The following is a 23,343-nucleotide window of genomic DNA, read 5'->3' on the forward strand; positions in this document are numbered from 1 at the left end:
AGGCTAATAATTCCCGGCATCTTTCCCCTTTAGCTTGAGCAGTGAGCTGACTCTTCTGGTCTTTTGAGCAAGAACCAACACCGCACCAGGTACTGCGGAGGCAGTCGCTGACCTGTTGTCGTCCCCAGTATAACAGCGAGCGAACCGAGGTGGGAATCCTCCAGGGCGGTAGGCAGAGGGGTGTGGCGCCCCCTGGCTGTGACCCTCCGCTAAGGCTGCTGTGCAGATTCATGTTGCAGATTCCATTCCTCATTTGACAAACAACTTCTTCAGCACGTAGTAGGCAACAGACACTGCTGTGACTACTCAGGACACTGCAGTGACCAAAACAAAGATCCCCGCCTCCGTGGAACTTACCTTATAGTGGAATAAACAACAAACATAATAAACATACAGAGTGATCATAAGGTGATCATTGCTATAGAAAAAAGGAAAAGGCACAGCAGTATAAAGAGGATCTGGAGCATCTTTTTCAGAAAAAGAAAAATAAGCCGGGCTTGGTGGCGCACGCGTGTAATCCCACCGCTGGGGAGGCTAAGGCAGGAGGATGGCGAGTTCAAAGCCAGCCTCTGCAAAAGTGAGCTGCGTCTCTAAATAAAATACAAAATAGGGCTGCGGATATGGTTCAGTGGCCGAGTGCCCCTGAGTTCAATCCCCGGTACCAAAAAAAAAAAAGGTAATATTTCCCACGTATAAGGCCCTGCTGTGTTTGTTATATTATTCCTATTCTTAATATCCCCAAAATTAAAGCGGAGAAGAAGGTATTTAAGTGGGGCTCAGAGAAGTCCAGGGCTCCTCCCAAGGTCCCGAGCAGCAATCAATCAAGTAGAAACTGAAACTCAGATCTGCTGTAGGTTTAGGACACAGGGAGCCCGCTACCGTGGTGAAGGTACCTCCTGACAAAAACTTCAGACCCTGCAGCGCCTCCACCCACCCCTAAGCCCCAGTCCTGCCCACAGGTGAATCTAGGCAGCAGTGGAGGAGGCCTCTACACCGCACTACATGTCTCCGGGGAACAGAATGTACTAACAGAAGAGCTGGACCCAAGCTCAGGAAGCTGGCTTGAGATCCTAGGGCCACTCTGTCTCCTTGGGTCACTGCAGAACAATTCAGTATCTGCCACCCAGGGTCATTGAGGAGATTAAATGGCACTGGTGTAATCTGTCAACGTGATGGTGCCGTTGGCCTGGGGTCCTCAGCTATGGAGTCCTGATGTCAGGGACGGCTATCTCATCGGACACTCCGTAGAACAGATTTCAGAGCCTGTGAAATGGGTTCCTAGTCATGATTCTGCTACTTGCTCTGTGAGGTTGGCGAAGCCTCTTAAATTCTCTGCTTTTCTGATATTAGGATACCAAAGATGCAAATAGGGTGAATATTTAAACCTTCTGGAACAGAAGAGGTCTTGCCTGACAAATTTTAGCTTTGTAAAAATCAGTATATAGTGGGAAAGAATGTATCCTTTGTTTTAGATTCTTCTATAATGTGCAATACCTTTTATTTTTTGTAAAGAAAACACAATGATCATTTTATTTATTATTGATTGATGGATACTGAGGGTTGAACTCAGGGGTGCTGTACCACTGAGTTCCATCCCCAACCCTTTTATTTATTTATTTTTTAAGACACAGTCTCACTGAATTGCTTAGGGCCTTGCTATGTTACTGAGGCTAGCCTCCAGCTTGTGATCCTCCTGCCTCAGCCTCTGGAGTAGCTAGAACTACAGGCAAGCACCACCACACCCAACATGACGATCATTTTAATATGAGTTCATTGTGGGCGATAGATACCTGGATATTAGTCATCTATGGTTTATACTTTGCTATAATTTTAGAAAATCATTTTTGTAAGGATCGGGCCGCAGTAGTGATGCCACCTTGTGGCCACATTGTTATTAAGTTGAACTTGAGACCTTTGCAGAAGCTCCAGCTCTTGTCATTCATTTCAGTTACAGAACAATCCAGTCTCTGACTTCCTTAACATTGCAGAGAGGGACTTTCAAGAATGATCAGTGATGCCGGGTGCAGTGGCAGCACACCTGTGGTCCCAGCGGCTCAGGAGGCTGAGGCAAGAGGATCATAAGTTCAAAGCCAGCCTCGGCAACTCAGCGAGGCCCTAAGCATCTCAGCGAGAACCTGTCTCTGAATAAAAATAAGAAAAAGGGCTGGGGATGTAGCTCAGTGGTTAAATGCCCCTGGTTCAATCCCTGGTACCAAAACAACAAAAAAAAAAAGATTACTTCTGGCCCTAGCGAGTTTCCTCTCTGAAGGAGACAGCTGGGGCCTCAATGGGACAGCTGAGCCTTAGGAAGCCTCTGCCCAGAGCTTCACACCTGGCAGGGCATCAAGGACAAGCAAGTGAAGGTCCTCTTGCAGAGATGGAGAAACTGGGGTCCAGGGGGGTTGCCAAGTCCTGCTAGAAGCTGCTCTCAGAGAAAGTATGGACCAAGTGCATAAACTCCCTGCAGGCAGGTTCTGTCTGTTGTGGCACATAGTAGGTTCTCAATAAATATCTGCCCAATGAATGAATGGACACAATCGTCAGCCCAACCACCTGCAATTATTCACTCTCAATAATAACCTGGCATTTGTTGAGTTTTTACCAATTTCCAGGGGATCTTGCAAGCTCTCACGTGCCCTGACGGGGGAATGCTCACCTTGACCCTGGGGAGTGAAGTTAGTGTGGTGGGTAGTCCTCATTTACACTCAGGATAACTGTGTTTCCGAGATCTTCTGTGAGTTGCTCAAGGTTCCACTTAGGAAGTAGAGAAGATCTGAGCCCAGGCATCCCGACTTCCCCTCCCCGGGGGCTTGGGACAAGGACAGTAGCTCCACATAGGCAAACAAGGGAGGGAAGCCAGAACCAATTATCCCAATGCCCAGCCGTCCAGAGAGGGCCAGTACTGACCGTGCTGATGCCACCGTTAACCCCTGGTAAAGACTTCAAATCCCTCCGCCCTTGTGGGGAGGGGCAGGGGGCTGCGATTTTATTCCTGGGCTCATTGGGTTGTTCCGTTTGAACTAGGTGGAGAGAAATATCAGAAGTCACTATCCCACGTGTGTCTGTTTGTCCCCATCTATCTATCTATCTGTCTATCTATCTATCTCCCCTCCCCCTCTCTGGTTCCCACATAGAATCAGCAACAACTATCCCGCGGAGCCCGGCCTTCCCACCCAACTCTGGCCTCCAGCATCTGGGTCTGGACTGGCCTTCAGCCTCTTCCCACCGTTAGGTCTGGCTGAAGCCCAGCTCTGTGTGGAGCCTGGCTGCCCACGAGCGGCCTGCCCTCTGGCCAGCCTTCCAGGCCCACCTTCCCGCCTTTTCTCCACCCAGCTTCTAATTAATTAAAGTTTCTATCCGCTGAGACCCTTCCTTGTTCCAAACACAGGATGGAGGACCAAGACTACTTCTGTCACCGAGAGTGCTCAGATCCAAGCCCACTGGGGCTCAGAGATCTGCACCAAGGACCTCGAGGGGCACATTTACTGCCAGTATTTTGACCTCCGTGCCCGAGTGTGCAGGCGAGTGTGCAGACGTGAGGTCAGGGCGGCCTGTGAGCCTGCTCGAGTCCTCCTGTTTCCAGAGCCTCGTTTCCCATTCTATAAAACAGGTGTGGCAGTCCACGCGTGGGCTCTGGGTGCTGGCGTCCCCCAGCCTGGCAAGCTGCCGGCCAGCCTGCCCCAAGCTGTTGCCATGTCTTAACTGCCTGACCCTGGGGGACTGCTTAGTCCTGTACACCTCAGAGGCCTCACCCTCAAAATGAGGGCAGTATCTGTGGGCGTCAAGGGGCTTGACCGATGGGAGGAACTTAGCTCTGCGGCCCTGCAAGGGCTGATGCTGGGTCACTAGGAAGGGACGGCAGGAGGCGGGACCAAGGCCCTGGTAAAACTCCAGTCTGGAGGCCCACCCAAGGCACAGGCAAGGCCAGAGTGGACTCCTGAGGGAAGAGGTGGGCCCTGGGAGGAGCGGAGCAGGGCCCAGGAGGCACATGGCAGGCGGGTGAACGGGTCCCAGGATGCAGGGAGGAGCCGCAGGCGGTGCCTACAGACCTGCCCACCCTACTTGGCGCCGCTGGGCGAGGGCTCCCCTCTTCTGGACCCCTGGAGGAAGCACAGGGCAGAGAGCGCAGGCTGGAAGGCGTTTATTCATAAGTCGGGGTCCGTAGGGAGACCACTACTGGTTACAAGCTCTAGAAGCTCTCGTCAGGACAGGGACAGCCATGGAGCAGGCACCCCAGGCAGGGGTCGAGGGCAGGCACAAGAGCAGCACAGGCAGTTCAGGGGCCTGGGAGGGTCTTCTCCACCCCCGCCACTGCGCCCCTTGGTCCCACACCCCTCTAGGGTTAAAGTGCAGCTGGGAGGAGGAGGGGCGGGACTGGAGCTGGAGGGTGAGGCCGGCATGGCTGCCCACAGGCCTCCTTGTCCTGGTTTCCTAGAGGTGCCACAGTGTCCACTCAGGGCCTCCTCTAAGCCTCTGGGGGAGGGACATCCAGATAGTTAGAAGGACCTTCCCCCAGACGGAAGGGCTGGTTCCCATCAGCTTTGTGAAGGGCCTAGAACTTGGGGGAGAGGAGGGAGGGATGGTCTTCTTCAGGGGTGGCCTGGGGCTTGCCCTCCCCCTGGCCCGGGAAGATTCTTCCTTTGCCCCCCGCTTCTCCCCACACCCAGGCACCCAAGGAAGCCCATGCCAGGCCCAGAGAGCCTGGCTGCTGGCTCTGGGGCCCCAAGTCAGGAGGGGCCTGCCCTGGCCTGACTCCCAAACCACTGCATTGAGGGAGCCACTTCCGGCCCTGGGAAAGCTGCTTTCCTGGGGATGGGGGTGCAGGGGAGGCCTCTGGGGAAACCTTCGGGGCTGGAGCTTCCGGCTTCTGCCAGCCATCTCCCTGGCCCAGCCGCCCCTCCCCCACGCTCAGCCCAGGGCTCTGGCTGCAACATGTGCCCACCCCCGGGGATCCTGCCCCACCAGGGGCTTTGAGGACCTGGGCCTGGGCCTGCTATCTCGGAGGGCCTCACCCCCTCCTCAGCAGCTTAGCTAAACTCCTCCCCCTCCCAAGGGCACATCACTAGAAGGCAGAAAGGAAGACCCCCCCCAACACTTTCCAAAAAGAGCCCCGCAGACCTCTGCTTCTGGCCCTGACACTTGAATATATTAAATTGTGCAGCATGGCTGCAGCCCCGCCCCTTCAGGTCTCCATGGCAACGGGCAGCATTCCAAGTCCAAGTCTGAATCCAAGTCCGTCCAGTGCCAAAGCTGGGGGCTTCCGCCTCTCCGCTCCCTCCTCCCCGGAGGCTGAGACCCGGCATTCCACAGGGGGCTGGGAGGGGAGCGAAGCCGGAGGCCTCAGTCCTCAGCCCCCTCTTCCTCAGCATGGGGGGCACCCGGAGGCTCCTCGGGCTCCGGGGTCTGCCCACCGGGGTGGGGGTGAGGGTGCGGGTGGGGCCGGGAGCCAGGCTGGGCGCCGGGCGCGTCCTCGCCCTGCACATAGACGCTCAGCCCCTCGTGGCTGGGCTCCTTGCCGCAGGCCTGGCAGCTGCAGTGCAAGATCTTCTCCACCAGCTTGTCCACCCTGGGCACCACCTCCTGGCCGGGGCACTCCAAGGTCACCTGCAGAGAGCAGGGGGAGAGGAAGGGATAGTTCCTGCAGCCCGGAGCAAGTGGGGAGGCCCCGAGAGCAGCACGACCTGTGAGGACCGCGACCCCGAAGCCTCCCTTGGCACCCTTAGGTCTGCAGGCCACCAGCAGATGGGGACCAGACCCTGCAGGAGCCACCTGACTCCTCTCCTCACACCTGTCCTGTCCCCTTCCCACCCACTCCCCAGGGTACTCTGGGGAGAAAACCCAATGTGGCTTCCCACAGCCCTTGGGAGAAAGCCCTCACCCCTCCAGCCACCCAAGGTCTTCAGGCTGCCCCTGGCTGACCCCACTCCCGTCCACGCTCCACCTGACCTGCTCCAGAGGCCCCGCACATGCTGTGCCCTTGCCTGGACGGCTCCTGCCCAACCCATCCCCCACCACCTGCCCTAAACTCTGCCAGTTAACTCCTGGAAACCTCTGGGTCTGAGCCCACACCTCCCTTCCTCAAAGGAGGTCCACCCTGTAGGAACCCCATGAGTACCCTGCCTGTCCCTGTGCTCACCTTCCTATTGCCCTTCCTCCCTTCCTTCCTCTTCTTTTCCCTCCTTCCTTCGTACAGCACCTACCCCAAGCCAGCTCTCAGGGCACAAGGACAGACATGGACCCTCAAGGAATCCGAATCTAACTTGCCACAATCAGCCAGACATGGGGGTGGGGGAGTCTTCACATGTGACAGGTGCTCAAAGCAGAGGCACAAAGGTCTCTGGGAGCCGATGGAACAGGGATTTGACCCTGTTCAGTCAGAGTGTCTGGAAAGAGGCCCCAAGAAAATGATGCTTAAGCCAAGAGCAGAGAAATGAACAGAAATTAACTGGAGGGGAGGAGCAAGAAGGAAGGAAAAGGAGGAGGAGGATGGAGGGGGGCGGGGAGGAAGAGGTTTTCAGACAACATGTGCAAAGGCCCTGTGGTAGAAGGGAGCAGAGCAGGTAAGAAGGGACTAAAGGAGGTAGGCTGATATCCAATGTCCAGCTCTTAAGGAAGGGTGGGGGTAGGGTCTTACAAGGCATGGCAGATTTTGGTCTCAGCCTATAACAATGGGAGGCCCCGGAGATTTTTCAGCACATCAGAATGAGGCTTCAGAAAGATCCTGTGTGCAGGTTGGTGTAAGGCTTGTGAGGCCATCCTGTGGCAAGGACCAGGGTACATCCCCAGTACAAGCCCTGCACCCTGCACAGGGTAACTGTGGCCACCAGCTGGATGGGAGAGCCCGAGCAGGGCGGGTGGGCCTTACTCACAATCTCCCACATGGACTGGGCTGGCATGCAGGAGTCACAGTGCACCAGGGACTCTGTGGACTGCGGGAAGGTGTTGGGGACGCTGTAGCTGAAGCACTGTCCTAGGCACGCCCTGTGGAAGGAGAGGTCACCATGCCGTGTCACCATGGGGGAGAAGGGGGGCAGCCCTGGTCCTCCCCTCCCACCTGCCCCCTGGGGCCCACCTGTTCTGGATGGACTTGGCCTCACAGCCGCTGTGGCCCACAATCTGGGTGATGTTCTTGGCTTCGCACCAGGCACTCTTGTCTGGGAACAGGGCCAGCTTGTTGATGGGCGGGGGCGCGGCCAATAGCATGGCAGGGAGGACAGCCCCCACCAGGACCTGCAGCATCGTGCCCGCAACCTCCAGAGTCCTGGAATGGATCACAGGTGGCAGGGGAGGCTCAGCAAGGCCCAGAGGCCAGGCAGTAGGGTTTGGTGGTTACAAGCAGGACCCAGGGACTGGACCCCTGGGTTCTTCCACTCTTCCACTCACTAGCCAAGTACAGCCTTGGGCTAGTTATTTCTCTTCTCTGAAACTCGAAAACCCGTCCAGAAATTGTACTGCATCAGATGTGTTGGGAAGATTAAATGAGCTATGAAATGAGCCTCACAGGCAATTCACACTCCATATGTGTTCGTTATTTTTATAACTTACTATGTAGACTTGAGAAAGTTACTTTTTATCTCTGTGTCTCAGTTTCTTCATCTAAAAAGTGGAGATGCTGAATGGCAATTGCCCCCAACCTGGTGGACATGCCTGTAATCCCAGCTATTCAGGAGGCTGAGGCAGAAGGCTCACAAGTTCAAGGACAGACTGGTCAACTTAGTGAGACCCTGTCTCAAAAATGAAAAAGGGCTGGGGATGTGGCTCAGTGGCAGAGTGCCCCTGGATTCAATCCCCTGTACCAAAAAATAATAATAAATAAGTGAATGAATAATAAAGGAGAAGAAAAATAATTGTTGCAGTTGCTGAACAAGACACCAAGTGTTCAAGTCCACGTCCAGCAGTGAGCTCCCTCTCTTTTATGCTGTGAATCCTGCAGGAGAAAAATCCACTGTACTGGAGTGTAGCTCATTGGCAGAGCAAGTGTCTAGCATGTGCAAGACCCTGGATTTGATCCCCAGCACCACACACATGAAAAACTGTCCACACAGCCCTGGAGGGGCCAGCCACCCACCACGTATTATCCTGGACACCATTGCCACAGCCATCAGAATTCCTTCTGGGGAAGATAAACTCGAACTTCATGTCACAGTGAGTTCTTATGCCACCCCAGTCAGACATATTTCTTTCTCAGATGCCCCTCCTGAGCCTTAAAAAACCACAGGGCCCTACACACAATGTCACGGCTAGCTCCATCCTAACCCCTGAGTGGAGCAGGAGACAAAGCCCAGTTTGAACATCTGCTAATCCCCCGAGATAGGAGGAAGGAGAGGACACCAAGACAATACCAGAGCCTGCCAGAAGATGGCGCTGCAAGACAGTCTGTGTCTAAAGGATTAAGTTCCCCAACTTCACCCTCCCATGTTCTTGGCTTCACACTTCACCCACTGCCCCCCAACCTCCCCTACCCCCACCTCAAAGAGAGTGTGGTATGGAAGGCTGGGGATGTAGCTCAGTTGGTAGAGGGCTTGCCTTGCATGCACAAGGCCCTGGGTTCAATCCCCAGCACCACACACAAACACACACACACACACACACACACACACACAACAAGAGTGGCATGGGAAATTCCAGAGAAATTTGGAAGTGAGGGCAGTGCCTGAGTGGGGTCCCCAACCCTCTAGACAGGGCACCGGGGAAGGGTACATACGTGCTATGTGAGCCTGCACACTCAGGCCTCAGTTTCTCCACCTGTAAAATGAGTTGCCCCAGGCCAGGGGTCACCAAACCCAACCCATCAGAATGCCCTGGAGACCTGTGGGGTGACAGCTCTAGGGTGGGCTGGGGTTCAGCACCTTCAGAAAGCTTCCAGGGAGTGGTTCTGCTGCGGAGCCAGACGGGGGAAGCTTCCAGATCAAACAGTCTGGGGCTCCGGGTCTTTGGATCGTCCTCAAGGGTCCTGGATGAGACTGAATGGGAGGACAGGGGCATGTCCCACAGAAGCCCAGCCCCAGGGCGGGTGATGGCTCAGGACCAGGCACCCCACTCAGAACGGCCCTAGCCTGGACCCTCCTTCTTCAGAAAGCAAGTGGGGCTGGCAGAGGCAGGTACTTGGTCAAGTGTCCAGGGTCGGGTGGGGGTGGCCTGCCCCCACAGTGGAAATCTGGGTGGGCTGGCTGAGCGGGGTCTTGTCGGTAGGGCACAGGCGGCCTGCAGGCATGACACGCCACAGCACTCTGCTGTCCATCCAGCATCCCCCTCTGCTCCTGCCCTTCTCCTGGCATTGGCCCTGGCTCACGGGAGATGACCTCTGACTCCAGTCCGGCAGGGAGAAGAGCAGCTGGAGGTAAGGTGGGAGAGTCTGCCCCCACCCCAAAGGTGCTCCGGCCTGGACGCCGGCTCTCATCCACATGTATCCGGCTCGCTCAGAAGATCCACAGGCTGTCAGCACAGTCAAGACAGAGTGGACCTGCTCCTAACTGGCCATCTAGCCGATGTGTGACAAGCCTCCAGGAGGCTTCCTGGTCCCCAGTAGATCCCCTGCCATCTCTAGGGTATCAGCCTGAGCCAGCATCTGAACACGGTCTTCTCAAAAGGCCAGAGGCGACTGGGGCAGGGAAGATCTAGGGTCTCTGCAGGACCTGGGGTGGAAGGAGGGCTGTACGGCCTGTACGGGGGGCATGTGCTCAATCACTACAGGCCAGGCCCAGGCTAGAGCCGAGTGGAGCTGAGGCTGCAGGGCACAGAATAACGGGGAGTTTGGGGAACAGTCTCTGGCCCAGAGATCAGGCACTGCCCATTAGGATCAGTATGGCAGAAGCCGAGGAGAAGTAGGGCACACTGAGGCATCCACCCCCTTCTCCTTCTCCCGCTCCAGTGCCCAGTGGAGAAGAGTTCATCATGAGGGTCAGCCATGCCCACAGAGGGGTGCTGCAACCCAACCTGCCGTACCCTGGCCAGCTCAGGGTACTGGGGCCACCCTCAGCCTCCCTGGGCCAGCAGCCCTGAGCTCCAGCAGACTGCCTCGCCTCCCACCAGACGTGAGGCCCCTCGAGTCTCCAATGCTGGAATCCCGGACCTCCCACCTAGGACCTATGGCATCCAGAAATAAAGTTCACTTCTGGGAACCCACCTTCCCATCTTAAATGGGGAACAGAGAGTTTTCCTTGCAGAAGAACTGAGAAGACCCCGTGAGAGCACTCAGCACTCAGCAGGCACCAGTGAGGCCAGCTCTCTTCCCCAGGGGGCTCATGGGAAAGGGGGGCGGCTCCAGAGCCCAGGCCGGGGAGCCTGGACACATCCACCTCCTCCCAGCCACTCTTCTGCCCCCCTACCCAGCCCTGCCCTGCCCAGCCCTGCCCTGCCCAGCCCTGCCCTGCCAGGAAGAGCCCACGCTGCCCCCATCAGTGGGTGGGCTTTTTGCTAGCAGGTTTTATTGTTGGTTTATACATTTTTGTTTTTTCAACAGGGACTCGGCCAACTTTTTTTAAGCAGCAGTCAGACCTTGCTTCCTGAGCCTCCGGCCTCACCCAGATTCTCAGCTCTTCCTCCCCGCCCTGGAGATCACGCAGCAAGTCATGGGACTCCCCAGTGCCCAGGGCGGGAAGAGGAGTTGCGATCTTCCAGGCCACCGCCCCAGGCTTTTCAGAGCCCCGAGGGCCCGGCAGGTCACCTGAACCCTGTCATTCCCTGGGTCATTCTGTTCCCTGGGGTTCCTCTCCAAGGCTCTCCTCTTCCTTACCAAGAGCTTTCTTTCCAGGATGGAGGGAGAGGCAGGGTGGCCAAAAGGAGGGGGTGCGGGGCCCAGCCCCCCACTCACTCAGGAGCTCAGGGCCAAGGGGAAACAGTTTGAGCAAGGACAGCCAGAGATGGCAGGGAGAGGGGAACAGAGGTCCTTAACTGGATGGAGAGAGCATTGCACAGGGCTGATGTGGTGGGCAAGGAGGGAGCTCCCGGGGAGGGCATGGCCTATGCAAAAGAGGGAGGGCACTCACAGCCGCTGCACGTCCTCTCCTGCCTCACAGAGAGGGCTGGCGAGGCACCGGTCCAAGGCTTTCACCTGAGCCAAGGGACTTGGTCCTTACAGTACCCACGGGGCAGATGCCCCTCTTCCCACTCCAGAGACAGAGGCACAGAGAAGCTGAGACTGGCAGGAGCTCACACCATCAGTAAGCCAGTACCAGGTGGGTCCCCAGCTGCCCTTGCAGATGAAGGTCACCAAAGAGAGAAGCAAGAAACAGGAATCAGAATCGAGGCGCAGCGCCCAGGATGGAGGGAATGGGCCCCCGCTGGATGAAGCCCGGGCCCTGTGGCTGCCCTCCTGCTCCTGTGCACTTTGGTGTCCAGCCACTGCCCAGGCTGGGACCTGGGGGCTCCCCACATACCCGAGTTCAAATCTCATTCCTGGCTCCCTGCAGATAAGCAAGTGGCCATGGCAGACCCCAGCTCCTTGAGGCCTTGGAGAAGGGAAGGGACGGTCCTTCTCCACAGGGCTGCATGGGCTGAAGGAGGCGCCTTAGCATAGGTGGGTGTCTGACCAAGCCCACCCGCTCACCCAGCCACCTCTCAAATCCAAGTCTTCTGATTCCTCAGGAGCCTCCTGCCACTGGTTCTGAGCAGCCACCACACAGATAGGAAGCCCCCAAGGGGATGACACTGGCTGACCCATTTCAGCACTGTGGACACTGAGGCACAGCTCAGGAAAGTGGCCATCATACCTCCCTCTCTGGGGAAGAGGGCAGTGAGCAAACAGAAGACCAGGGCTGCTGGTGCAGGGGTGGGGGAGGGCCTGGTTCAGAAGGTCACTCAGGAAGGCAGGGAGGTGGGCAGCAGGAACATCCCAAACAGAGCAGGCCCCGAGAGCCACACCTCCCAGCACTGACAGCTTCCCCCAGATGATGGTCAGAGATGCAGAGGCCTGGGCCCAGCCTGGGTAGTCTGAACCCCCAGCCTGGGCTGTGGAGCAGGCATCTGTACATGTGCTCCCCACATGATGTTGAGGCCCAGCCAGGTCAGGAGCCATAGCCCCCCAGCTCCCCAGGACAGGGGCCCCTCAGCCCACCGCCTGGGTCCTAGTGCCTGCAATAGCATCCTAAATGCACCAGAGGGGCCTAGATTTCAAGGAACACCTCCAGCTTCTACCCACCACAAAATCCTTTGTGTAGTAAAGAGGTGACTTTGTGAAACAGATGAACCATCCCCCTCCCCATTTCCTCTTTTGGTAAGTGGACTATTCAGGGTCAGCTGAGGTCCAGCTCACCAGGATTCCCAGGGTAGACTGTGACTACTCACCTGTCTCCCTTCCTTCCCTGACAATGTGCACACATGTGCAGGCACACACACACACGCACACACACATGCACACGCACACGCGCCCACGCCCACACCGGGCACATCTCTGGTGGATAGGCCAACTTCTCCCTGCAACTTCAGCTCCTGAAGGAAACTCCCTCACATCTGCCCCAGCTGGCTCCCGATGCTTCTACCTGTGGACTCAGCAGTCGGGTGACATGGAAATACACACAATGAGCATGTCGGGTGGTGGCTCATTCAAACCCAGTGCTCCCCACCCCTCCTCTCCTCCTTTACCTGCACTCCCCAACACACACACACACACACACACACACACACTCAAGCTCAGCCACTTGAACCTTTCTGTGCCCTGGTTTCCTCATCTGCAAAGTGGGAGTCATGGCTAAACCTACCCCACAGGGAAGCCAGGAGAATTAAGTTGAAGTGTACGTGGAACCCTCTAGAGAGAATGCCCACAATACAAGCCTTGATAAAGGGGGCAGCTACTGGCCTTGGTGTGGCCAAGGGGTCCTCTATCTCTCCTGGCCTCTGCCTCTCCTTCCAGATCCTGAACGGGTCCTGAGAATATCTCAATCTGGGGGTGCATCTGGATGAAGGGGACTCCTTGAGGTGAAACTAAAAAGAGAGGACAGCTGTGAAGAGTTTTATAAGCTGCCAGGTGCCACCCGACATGCCCCCTTGCCAGGGCAGCAGCTGAGCAAAGCTCTCCTGCAGACTCTCCCAGTGAGCCACTGATAATAGAAAGGCCCTGGAGAGAGCAGCCCCCTCCAGATCAGTTTTGGAAAACAGACTCTGCCCAGTGCCAGGCTGCGCATGCGGCTGGCCCAGAGGGTGTGGCGCTGGTGGCCAGCCCTAGGCTTGGGGATCAGCAGGGTGGGGCAGCCCTCCAGGTCTTGGAAGGAATACAGGGACTTCCTAGGATGGTGCAACTGAAAATGCTGCTTGGGAGGGGGGACAGGCAGGGTGTGTGGGGGACAGGCAGGGTCGGGTGGGCCTGTGATGCCCCCTCACTCGAGTCAGACGTTGTCCCTGGTCAGCCCAGCAGGAATCCCTGAGCACTCTGGGATCCTCCAGGCTGTCTCAGCCAAAGTTTCCCCGGCTCATTGTGTGCCTGAAGGCAGGATAGTCCAATGGTCATAGGCAAAGTCACTGGCCATTTGCCTCACATTTGCCACTAGTGAACCGGGCAGCATGGCCTGGGAACGACTATCTTAGCAGATTCCCTAGGAGAGGATCTGGCTCTGGAGAGCTGCTTAAGGCCACTGTGATTCCAATTACACGACCCCAGTCTCACCACAGGGTGGCTTTCTTCCGTCCTTCAGTGCTGGGGAGGCTGGGGCTGGTTGAGCATGGACCAACTGTCCAGCAGGAGGGCACACAGGCCAAGCCCATGCCATCCCGGCCTGCCGGCCTGCCTTTGCCAGGCAGCTCCACCTTCCAGCCCTGGCTACCTCTGCTGGCCCCCAACCCCAGCTACCAGCCCTCCTACCCACAGACCCTCCTCCTGCAGACCCAAACAGCCTCGGAAACACATTCATGCTAATAAGCTGCTGCCGGGCCTGCACATCTGCTCAGCAGAAGTCCCCGCAGACCTCACCAACAACCCTGCCCGCTCCAGCAGCCTCCGACCCTTGGGGTTGCGGGTGGGGGGGAAGGAGCTAAACTCAGTCTGAAATTTCACTTTAAAATGATGAGGCCATATCCCCAGCTAATGAAGAGCACTTACTTCCCCGTCCACCCCTCCAACACATAGGCCCAGGAGAGAGGTCCGGCATGCAGGGGTGGGTGGAGAGGGGTGGGGGTCACCAAGGAAACGCTCCAGCCTGGCCTCTTCTTTGGCCCCAACTCAAGGCAAACCACGCCCAAGCAGCCCCAGCATCTGGGGGAGTCTCAGCAGGCTGGCGGTTTAGATGGTAACAAAGGGCAAGGGGATCCTAGTTGACAAGTTACTTCCCCACCCCCATTCTCTGCCAGAGGGTTGTTTTCCGGGGGTGCTCCCGGTTACAGACTGGTGGCCTCCCGCTGGGTGAGGACCTCAGAAAGTCTGGAAGTGTGTCCTTCTCCCGCCAAGGGCTCTGGCCACACCAAGGCCAGCAGCTTGTCCCCTTTACCGAGGTTTGTAAAAGATCCCGGGCCTGGGAGCGGGCCAGGGGGCAGGTGGCCGGCAGCAGGATCCTGTAGCGCACACGGCCTCTCAGGAGTGGAATTCTTAGGAGAACTGAGCCCCCGGAAAGGCTGGCTCTCCCTGCCCCAGTCTCAATTCCGAGGGGATGACCCAGGCCAGGCCCTGGGGAAGGAAGGCGGGAGGGTTTGGCGTCTTTCACCAGGTCTAGGAAACTATCCACGAACCCACCTGGGGGGACCCACCGAGCCTCCGATGCTGGGGGACCAGGAACCGGAGGGTGGGGGTCAGGGAGGCGCTATTCAGAGCAGACTCCCACAGAGGGCTGCGCGGACAGAGAAAAGGAGAGGACATGAAGGCAGAGACAGAAACCCAGGGAAACTGAAAACGAAGGCGGAGGGGAAGCAGACGGAGGGGCAGAACCGGCGCGTAGGGGCGGAAATGCAGCGAGCTACGGAGCAACAGGGCCACACGGATGCGGAGGGAGAAGCCGAGAGTGGGCAGAAGGGACGCAGAGGGTCCTCGGGCGGAGAGGCCCGGGCAGAGCCGCAGGGCGCGCGAGCCCCGCTGCCGAGCCCCGGTGCTGCCCGGCGCCCGCGCGACCCGCCGGGCTCTCCTTCGGCCGCGCATCCTCCTCCCACTTTCTCTCTGGGCCGCGGAAACTCCTACCGAGGAACGGAACCCCGAGCCCGGCTGGGGACGAACTCAGGACTCGGAGTGCCCCGGCCACTCCGTGCCGCGCCCAGGTCCCCGGCGCCGGCGGCCGGAGTCGCCCGGCCGGCCCGTGAGTTCCCGGGCTCGGTGGCGGCGCCTCGCCCAGTGTCCGCGGCCGTCCGACGAGCAGCTGGCGGCGGGGGCGCGGCGCGGCCGCAACGGCCGAAGCCTCCCGTAGCCGGGAGCCCGCGTGCCGACCCGGGCGGGACTTACCGCGCGCGGCGGCGGCGGCAGGGAGCGCGGCGCGCCCGCGGGTCCTCGGAGCTAGATGTGAGCCGCGGGGTCGCAGGCCGGGGCGCCCCGGGAGGCTGGGCGAGGCGGCCGGCAGGGCTGGCTGCGCTGCGCGCCGTCTGCGGCCCGGGCGGGCGCGCGGTGCGGGGGAGCGGCGAGCGGAGCGGCTCCGACGTCAGGGTGTCTCGGCTCCAAATAGGGAGCGAGGGCGGGGGAGCGAGGGGAGGGACGCGCGAGAAAGAGCGGGCGGGAGCGCGGCCGCTCCCTCCAGGCGCGCAGGAGGGGCGCCGCGGCCGCCCGGCCCCCGGCCCCCGGCCCCCGGCCCCTCTCCCCGCCCGCCCGCCGGCCAGAGCTTGGCCGGACCTCCGCGCGGCCCGACGGCGCGGGGCAGCGGCCCGCAAGCCTGGCCGGCGCCGCAGACACACGACAGCGAACCGGGTGCCCCAACCGATTCTCAGGCGCCCTCCCTGGGTTTCTCTGCCCTTCAACTTCTCTCCGCCTGACTTTTCCGGAGACTGGGCTCTCAGGCCGGGCCAGGCCTCGGGGTGACAAAGATGGAGGTGTCCTTTTTTATGGGAACTGGGCATTCTTCTTGCTCTGAGAATGAGGCGCTCCAGCCCACCGAGTCCCGCCACCGGGAGCCCATCACACTCGGCAGTCCTGCGGTGCGCCCATCCTATCGGCTCCTGGGCTTGCAGCCAGTTTCGGGTCTATACTGTTTCTATGACCTCTGATCTGCTCCAGGCACTTGACTTAAGCATCCAAGAAGGGGCTGAGAGCCCCAGAAAGGACTATTCCGAACCAGAAGGCCAGAAAATGACTCAAATGACTCGTTTCTCTGGCTCTTGGGGAAGAGCGGGGATGCCTGGTCCAGGGTCCAGGGTCCAGCCTCACCTGGGGTATTCATCTAATCGGTGGGCACTGCAGTGGATTGTGGTAGAACCGATCTCTTCCAACGGAGTGAGAAGATAGCTTTGCTCCCTAAAAATGGTAGCTCACAGTGTTGGACTTCGGGGTTTTGCTTTACATTATGGTCACCTATGTCCATATTTTTTAACTCAGCTAGGCTGGAAGCTCCCAGATGGACTCCACACCTGCTCATCCAATGTTACAGGGTTGCCCAGCATCCTAGGTGGCTCCTAGTGGCCTTGTGGCAGCCCCTGCCCTACTCCAGCCTGTCTGCACTCTCCAAACACAGCACCCCACCTTGCTATTGCCTGTGCTGTGCCATCTGCTGGGGTTTCCTTCCCCACCCTTCATCTCCTGGTAAACTCATTCTTCAAACACCATATTGGAAAGCCTTCCCAAGACCTTTGGGTAACCGTAAGTTCTCCCTCCCCCAGGTGTGATCCTGGAGCATGGGATCCATCTGTCCATGCTAATCTCCCTCTAGGATAACTGTGCACATCTCTTCCTCCATGAGACTTTGGGCTCCTCAAAGGCAGGGCTCATGTGCTTCAGGATCCCCAGTGTGTAAGGGGCCAGAAGAGATGTAAAACATATTTGGTTGAATCAAGTAATTATCCCCCATAGATTGGCTTTTCCAAAGGATAATTATAATAACTACATGTGCACAGCCTATTTCTAAGCACTTTCCACTTTCACAATAAATCTATTAGATAATATTGTTATCCTCACTTAATAAATGAAAACAAAAAAAAAAAAAAAAACAAGGCCTAGAGAGATAGAGGTTAAGTAGCTCATCTAAAGTCACACAGTGGGAGGCTTGAGGTTGTAGGATCATAAGTTCAAGTTCAGTCAGGGCAACTTAGCAAAACCCTCTTTCAAAACAAAAAGTCAGCAGGGCAGTGGCACATATCTGTAATCCCAGTGTTTGGGAAGCAGAGACAGGGGGATCACAAGTTCAAAGCCAGCCTAGGCAAAAAGCGAGGCACTAAAGAACTCAGTTTGATCCTGACTCTAAATAAAATCCAAAAAGGCAAGGCTGCGGATGTGGCTCAGTGGTTGAATGCCCCTGAATTCAATCCTGGGTACCCTACCCCTCCCACGAAAAAATAAAATAAAAAGTAAAAAAGAGCTGGGGGTGTAGATCAATGGTAGAGCACTTGTCTAGCATATGTGAGGCTCTGGGTTCAAGTTCCCAGCACTGCAAAATAAGTAAATAAATAAAATCATACAGTAGGATACCAGTTAATGTCTCTTGGATAACAATGCACTACAGAAACCAGCCTCACTGCATTGGATGCAGTAACTGCTCAGGAACATTTTTAATGTGAAGGTCTACATTTTGGAAGAACCCACTCCCTCACTGCAGGAGGCTAATTGGATCACACCAGGTCTGTGGGCAGGAGGCTGGAATCCCAGTCAGCACCCTTGACAGTGCAGCCCACCCCTCTCAAACACAGGGAGGTTCTAGAAGAATGCCAACCACCACCTAATCGAGGACCAACCACCTACTCAAGGACATGGGGTTTGGAGTTAAGTCACGCCTATCTGGCGAAGACTGGAGGAGGACAGTAATGTGGACAGGGGGCTCAGAAGGGGACATGTTAATATTATCTATAGACAGCTACCACTTTAAGCCAGGCATTAGGCTAGGCACTATATTGCTATATCTCGTGGAATCCTTACCACAGTCCCATCGATGCTCCCATTGTACAGATCAGAAGTATCAAGTCACCAAAAATGTAGTTACGTGCTCAAGACCACATGGCTAGTGATTGACAAAGTCTGGACTTGAACCCCCAGCCCAGGCTCCTGTGCCCACCCCGCCCTCTTGGCTGCCTCCTGCCCCTCCCATCAGGCTGCAAGTGCAGATGCAGTGGGCCCAGGGTAATGGGACCCGGCAGGAAGGCAGAACCTGTCAAGTCAGAATCTCCAGCTCCAGGAGATGCACCTGGTTGGCAGCGCTGCTCCAGCTGCCCTGACAGGCCTGGCTGGCACAGAGCACGGGCCCACAGCCAGAGCCTTCTGGCCCAGGGCCAGCCTCTTGGGGCCGAGGTAACGTGGGGCCCAGAGCTGGGGCTGAGGGCTGAAAGCCCCTCTCCCCAGCTCATTAGCAAACATCTGGGCTCAGGAAAATGACCGACCTGGAATGTGACTGGGCTGCAGGGAGCTGCTCCCTCCCTGAGTCCCGGGAATGTGAGCTCCCTCCCGCAGGGCACCGGCTCGGGCCAGCTGTTTCCTCTAATCCTGTCAGTCTGGGCTCAATAGGGGTCCAAGCCTCTGCCCTCTTGCAAGAGAAAGAGTGAAAACAAGCAGAGGACCTTCCTTCCAGGCCCAAGGTCCCCCACCATCTTCAAGATGAAGACAGAGTCCGCACTTGAGGTGGGAGGTTCCTGTGGGCACCTCCCTGCTTGCTTTGCCTCTTCCTGACATCACCCACCATCACCCATGGGACTCAGTGCGAATGGGTTTCACTTTGCCCCTTGGTTTCCTGATCCAGTACTGGTACGTGCTCCCTAGGGTCAATGTCAGGAATCGTTCATTTATCTAACAAATATTCATTGTGCCTACTGTGTTCCAGACAGCCACAGAGGTGGGGACATAGCAATGGACTAGGCCAATAAGGTCCCAGCCTTCAAGGAATTTGTTCATGGATTGTGGTGGTGCAAACCTATAATCCCAGCTATTCAGGAGGCTGAGGCAGGAGGATCATAAGTAGGAGGCCTGCCTCAGTAACTTATCAAGACACTGTCTCAAAATAATACAAAGGGCTGGGGGATGAAGCTCAGTGGTAAATTGCTTGACTAGCACCAGACCGTGGGTTCCATCCTCAGCAACACACACACAAAAGATATATTCTATAGAACCAAAACCTAAGAACAGAAGGGCAGAGTGTGTAGCAAGGAAACTGATGGATGAATTTCACAAAATCAAAGCGTTGTAAGAGACCTAGCCCAGAATGGATGATGCGATGGGGGAGGGAGGGATTTATCCAGAAGTCTCAGGAAACATCTCTAAGAGGTGACATTTAAGGTGAGAATGTGATGAGGAGGAATGAGGATTTAAGGAGATAAATAGATGCAAAGTGCTCAGCACAGTTCCTGGAAAACAGCACAGGGGGTCATAAAATGAAAGGTATTTTAGGGAGGCTTCTGTGCATAGCAAAGGAAAAGTGGGGAGTCGGATCCCCTGAATCAAATCCAGGCTTTAACACAAAGTGTTCTCCTCTTGCTCAAGTAATGCACTTCGTAAGTCTCGGTTTCCTCATCTGCAAAATAGAGATTTCAGCGGTCTCCATCCCCACATGACTGTGAGAACTCGCTGAGCTATGCACATGAAGCACAGTGCAAGGGCTCCCCTCTCAGGAGGTGGCGGCTACGTGACCTTTCCCACCAAGGAGAATGATTTGCCCAAGTTCACTCAGCAAATAGTAGAGATCCAGAACCACAGCCAGATGCTCTGACTTTGAGTCCATTGCCCTGGGCTGGAGGCTCTCAGACCATTGACCCTGCTGTCAATGGTCTCAGGGGCTCCATGGTGGCCTCAGGAGGAGAAGATGGCCATGCACTAATGGGGTCTGCCCTCCCAAGGGCTGCTAGGGGTGTGGGAAGGGAGGCCTTGGCCTGGATTGGAGAGCAGGTATGAGGTCCCTTGGGAAAATTTTAAATGCCCTTTGTAGGTGGGGTGGGAACAAAGGATCAGGAAGAGGGACCAAATGCTAAGCACCCTGGAGGTAAGGGGAGAGAAGAGGGTCAGAAGTGAGAGCTCAATTCCAGGGTTTCTGGAGTGGAGGGGTAAGTCCAAGTCTATCCGACTCCAATAATCATCTATTTTGCACTTCTAAGAGGCAGTGGGGGGGCAGTTATGGCTGTTTCCTTCTCTGCAAAAATGAATATCCTGATATTTCCAGAAATGTGGCCCAACTCCAGGGGCCGGTGCCAAGGGCCACAAGGGATAAGCCCCCTGCTCAGCCACTCACTCTACCATGCACTTCTTTGCCTCTTTCTCCCAACTGCCCTCCCTATGGCTGGAGATATACCTCAGTTGGTGGAGCGCTTGCCTCACATGCACTAGGCCCTGGGTTCAATCTTCAGCACCACAAAAAACAAAAACAAAAACCAATTGCTCTCCCTACCCTTCCTGTGGGCAGTACTCAGTTCTCCTCTGAACCATTCAGGCCAGAAATTGGACAAAACAGCTCTTTTATGGTGTCTCTTCTCCAGGTTTGTTTTCCTCCCATTTCTTCCTTCCATTCCTCAGCTTCCAGTGGCCCCCACACAGACACAGCGAGTGGGAGAAGAATTTTTCTCCTTCCTCAAGAATTAGTTGATCCTTCTGTATATATTTAATAACCTGCAGAATGGCTTTTTTTTTTTTTTTAATCTTAAGGTTTCTGTACTTCAAATTCACTGGGGAAAATAATTCACTTTTCAGGAACATGGGAGTTGAAGAAAAAGAGGGCACAAAAGAATATCCCAGAGAATGGCCTCCAGGACCTACACCAGAACGCACCCAGCGCCAGGCTTGCTCTCCATGAACCTGTCCTCCTGGACAATGGGATCTGGAGCAGAATGGACACATGACCCAGGTTGTGCCAATCAAATTCTCTCTCTGAAGAGTTTGATCTGAGAGGCACAGGGACATGTGGGGAACATGGGGTTCACATGAAGGGCAAGAGCGTTGAGGATTCTAGCTGGTGAAGAAGCTGACAAGGCCTTGCTTTGTGCTTACGATGGTCACCTTCTCCACGAATCCCAGGAGCTTCTCGAGTATCTACAGTCTCAAGCTGTCTTGAGTTAATTGCCTCTTAACAAGTTTTAACTAAAACAAACTTTTTTGGGGGGCTACTAAGTGTCCAGCACATTGCAAGTTACTAGAGATAAGACAAGACGTTAAGAGCTGCCATCCAGGGGAAAAGGACAGGCACACAATAATGGGAAAGTCATTGCCCAGAAAGTTCATTGCCCGGGAAGCTGCCCAGCCATGAGGGCTCAGGAGTTCAGAGAAGGGAGCTGTTATGGTTTGGATGTTTCACGTCCTGGAAAAGCTCATGGGGCAATCCAGGAATGTTAGGAGGTGATTAGATTAGATTATGAAAGCTATAACCTTTTCAGTTGATTAATCCATATGATGGGTTAATAATTTGAATAGACTCTCTGGTTGTAACTATAGGCAGGTGGGAGTGGCTGAAGGAAGTAGGTCACTGGGGGTGTGCTCTTGGACTATGTCGTGTCCCAGGCTTCTCTCTCTCTCTCTCTCTCTCTCTCTTTCTCTCTCTCTCTCTCTCTCTCTCTCTCTCTCTCTCTCTCTCTGTCTGCCTTCTGGCTGTCAGTAGGTAAGCAGCTTCCCTCTACCACATCCTTTTGCATGATGTTCTGCCTTATCTTGGGTCAGGCCAATGGAGTTGGTCACTCACGGACTGAACCTCTGAAACCATGAACCCAAAATAAACTTTTACTCCTCCAAGTTGTTCTTGTCAAGTATCTTTGTCCTAGAGACCAAAGTATGAGTAACACAGGAACAATCTCTGGGGACTAGAGTGGACTGGCTAGAGGAGGTAGGGTTTGAGCAGAGCATGGGCAAATCAGGAAAGCAGTCCGTGCTAAGAAAGAAGACCTGAAAAAAATGATTTGTATTTGACAAATATGTGGCCCTAAGACTTCCATAACACCACCACAGCAGTCACCATGAACATGACACTTGGCTGGCCCAGAAAAGCCTCAGAATCCTTGCTAACACTGCTCCCCTGGACAGTCACCTCCACGGGGTATGTACATCTGGCTTATGAGATGAAACTTCTTTCTTTGAAAGTATCTGTCACCCCTAGGAAAGTGTTACAACTAGTTTGATTGAAATAGAGTTAATAACTAAAAAATAAATAGAGTGACTATGACAATATTTGGTTACTCAGCAAATATCTGAGTGCCTACTCTGCTCCAGGCTCTGTTCTGGTGCTAGGATACAGCAACTAACAAAACTGATAAAAATCTCTGCCCTTTCTAGACACAATGGCACATGCCTATAATCCCAGCTATTCAGGAGGCTGACACAGGAGGATCACAAATTTGAGGACAGCCTGGGCAACTTAGGAGACCCTATGTGAAATAAAACAAAACATCCCATAAACTCTAGCTGTGCAGCCTGTTTTCATCCTACCCTATTCCACATGGTAGGAAGTAGAGACAGGAGGAGGATGTGAGGGCCTAGAATGCCAGGTTAAGAAATCTGACCCTGGATTCTGTGCCTATTGGGGTTCTTCTGAAATTTCCCGAATCAAAAACAGCATGCCTAAGATAGTGTTAAGACTGGTAGGAAGGGGAGCTTCAGGCTGGGAGGCTACTTGGAGTCAAGAACCCTTAAGAGACCTGGCTATTGGTTGATATATTCTATGCTTTACCTCCTGCACAACCTCCCAGGGATATCTAAATGGATTAAGGCAAGATCTACTATCACCGCCACATTCTCAGCAAGAAGACTTTGGAAAAACCAAGTAGAACCTGTGTTTTATGCATGAAGTCAACCCTAGCAAGAAGAGCAAGTGGACCACTTATTTTTCTGGTATAGAGTCTGAAATGTGAAATCACAGTTGATATACCTCCAGTTTAGATGGGGAACTGTTCTTTTGATTATAACGTATTACATAATTGATTACAATATGAAATAATACTAGTTAGCTGGTGATTTTACTCTCCTCAATGACAGAGTACAGCTGAAGGGACAGGGATCATTACCACCATCTCACAAGGAGGCAGGGGGTGGGGGATGGAGTGACTTTACACAGTGCGCTGGGGAAGCTGGGATGAGAGCAGAGCGTGCTGTGGAGCAAGGACCAGGGGAAGCCTTTCTTCTGACCGAAAGTGACTGACCCACAGAAGTGGTCAGGGCCACCCGCTGAAAAATCAAGTTAAATTAGGAAATTTGAAAATATAGAAAATGTTAAACTCAACCACCTAGCTGAAACAGTAAGGGTAAAACCATGCCATAAACATGATGAAAATGTACTTTGGGTTTTAATCACATCAAGAGATAGAGCAGCAGGAAAGGGGAGGGCGAGGAATGACAGA

General features: G+C 55.1%; 1 protein-coding gene across 1 annotated transcript; it reads right to left on the reverse strand.

Annotated features, from left to right (window-relative positions):
* Positions 1-4,125: 4,125 nt before the first annotated feature.
* Nbl1 (NBL1, DAN family BMP antagonist) lies at positions 4,126-15,483 on the reverse strand. Its single transcript, XM_046418778.2, has 4 exons — positions 15,356-15,483; positions 7,073-7,261; positions 6,870-6,981; positions 4,126-5,604 (listed from the first exon to the last, which is right to left on the reverse strand). The coding sequence occupies exons 2-4, from the start codon at positions 7,237-7,239 to the stop codon at positions 5,341-5,343; spliced, it is 543 nt and encodes a 180-aa protein (XP_046274734.1). The 5' UTR covers positions 7,240-7,261; positions 15,356-15,483; the 3' UTR covers positions 4,126-5,340.
* Between the last annotated feature and the right edge of the window lie 7,860 nt (positions 15,484-23,343).

This window comes from Marmota monax, unplaced genomic scaffold, assembly GCF_021218885.2.
Source record: "Marmota monax isolate L192 unplaced genomic scaffold, Marmota_monax_Labrador192_F-V1.1 WCK01_AAM20220418_F8-fsc00008, whole genome shotgun sequence".
Taxonomy (NCBI): Eukaryota; Metazoa; Chordata; class Mammalia; order Rodentia; family Sciuridae; genus Marmota; species Marmota monax.

Bases quoted from the DNA above. Each gene is read 5' to 3' on its own strand.
- Nbl1 (XM_046418778.2), bottom strand. From the start codon at position 7,239: ATGCTGCAGGTCCTGGTGGGGGCTGTCCTCCCTGCCATGCTATTGGCC. The intron at 6,982-7,072 runs GTGGGCCCCAGG...CTCCTTCCACAG, and splicing joins GCCAAGTCCATCCAGAACAG to GGCGTGCCTAGGACAGTGCT. The intron at 5,605-6,869 runs GTGAGTAAGGCC...TGCTCTCTGCAG, and splicing joins CCCAGTCCATGTGGGAGATT to GTGACCTTGGAGTGCCCCGG.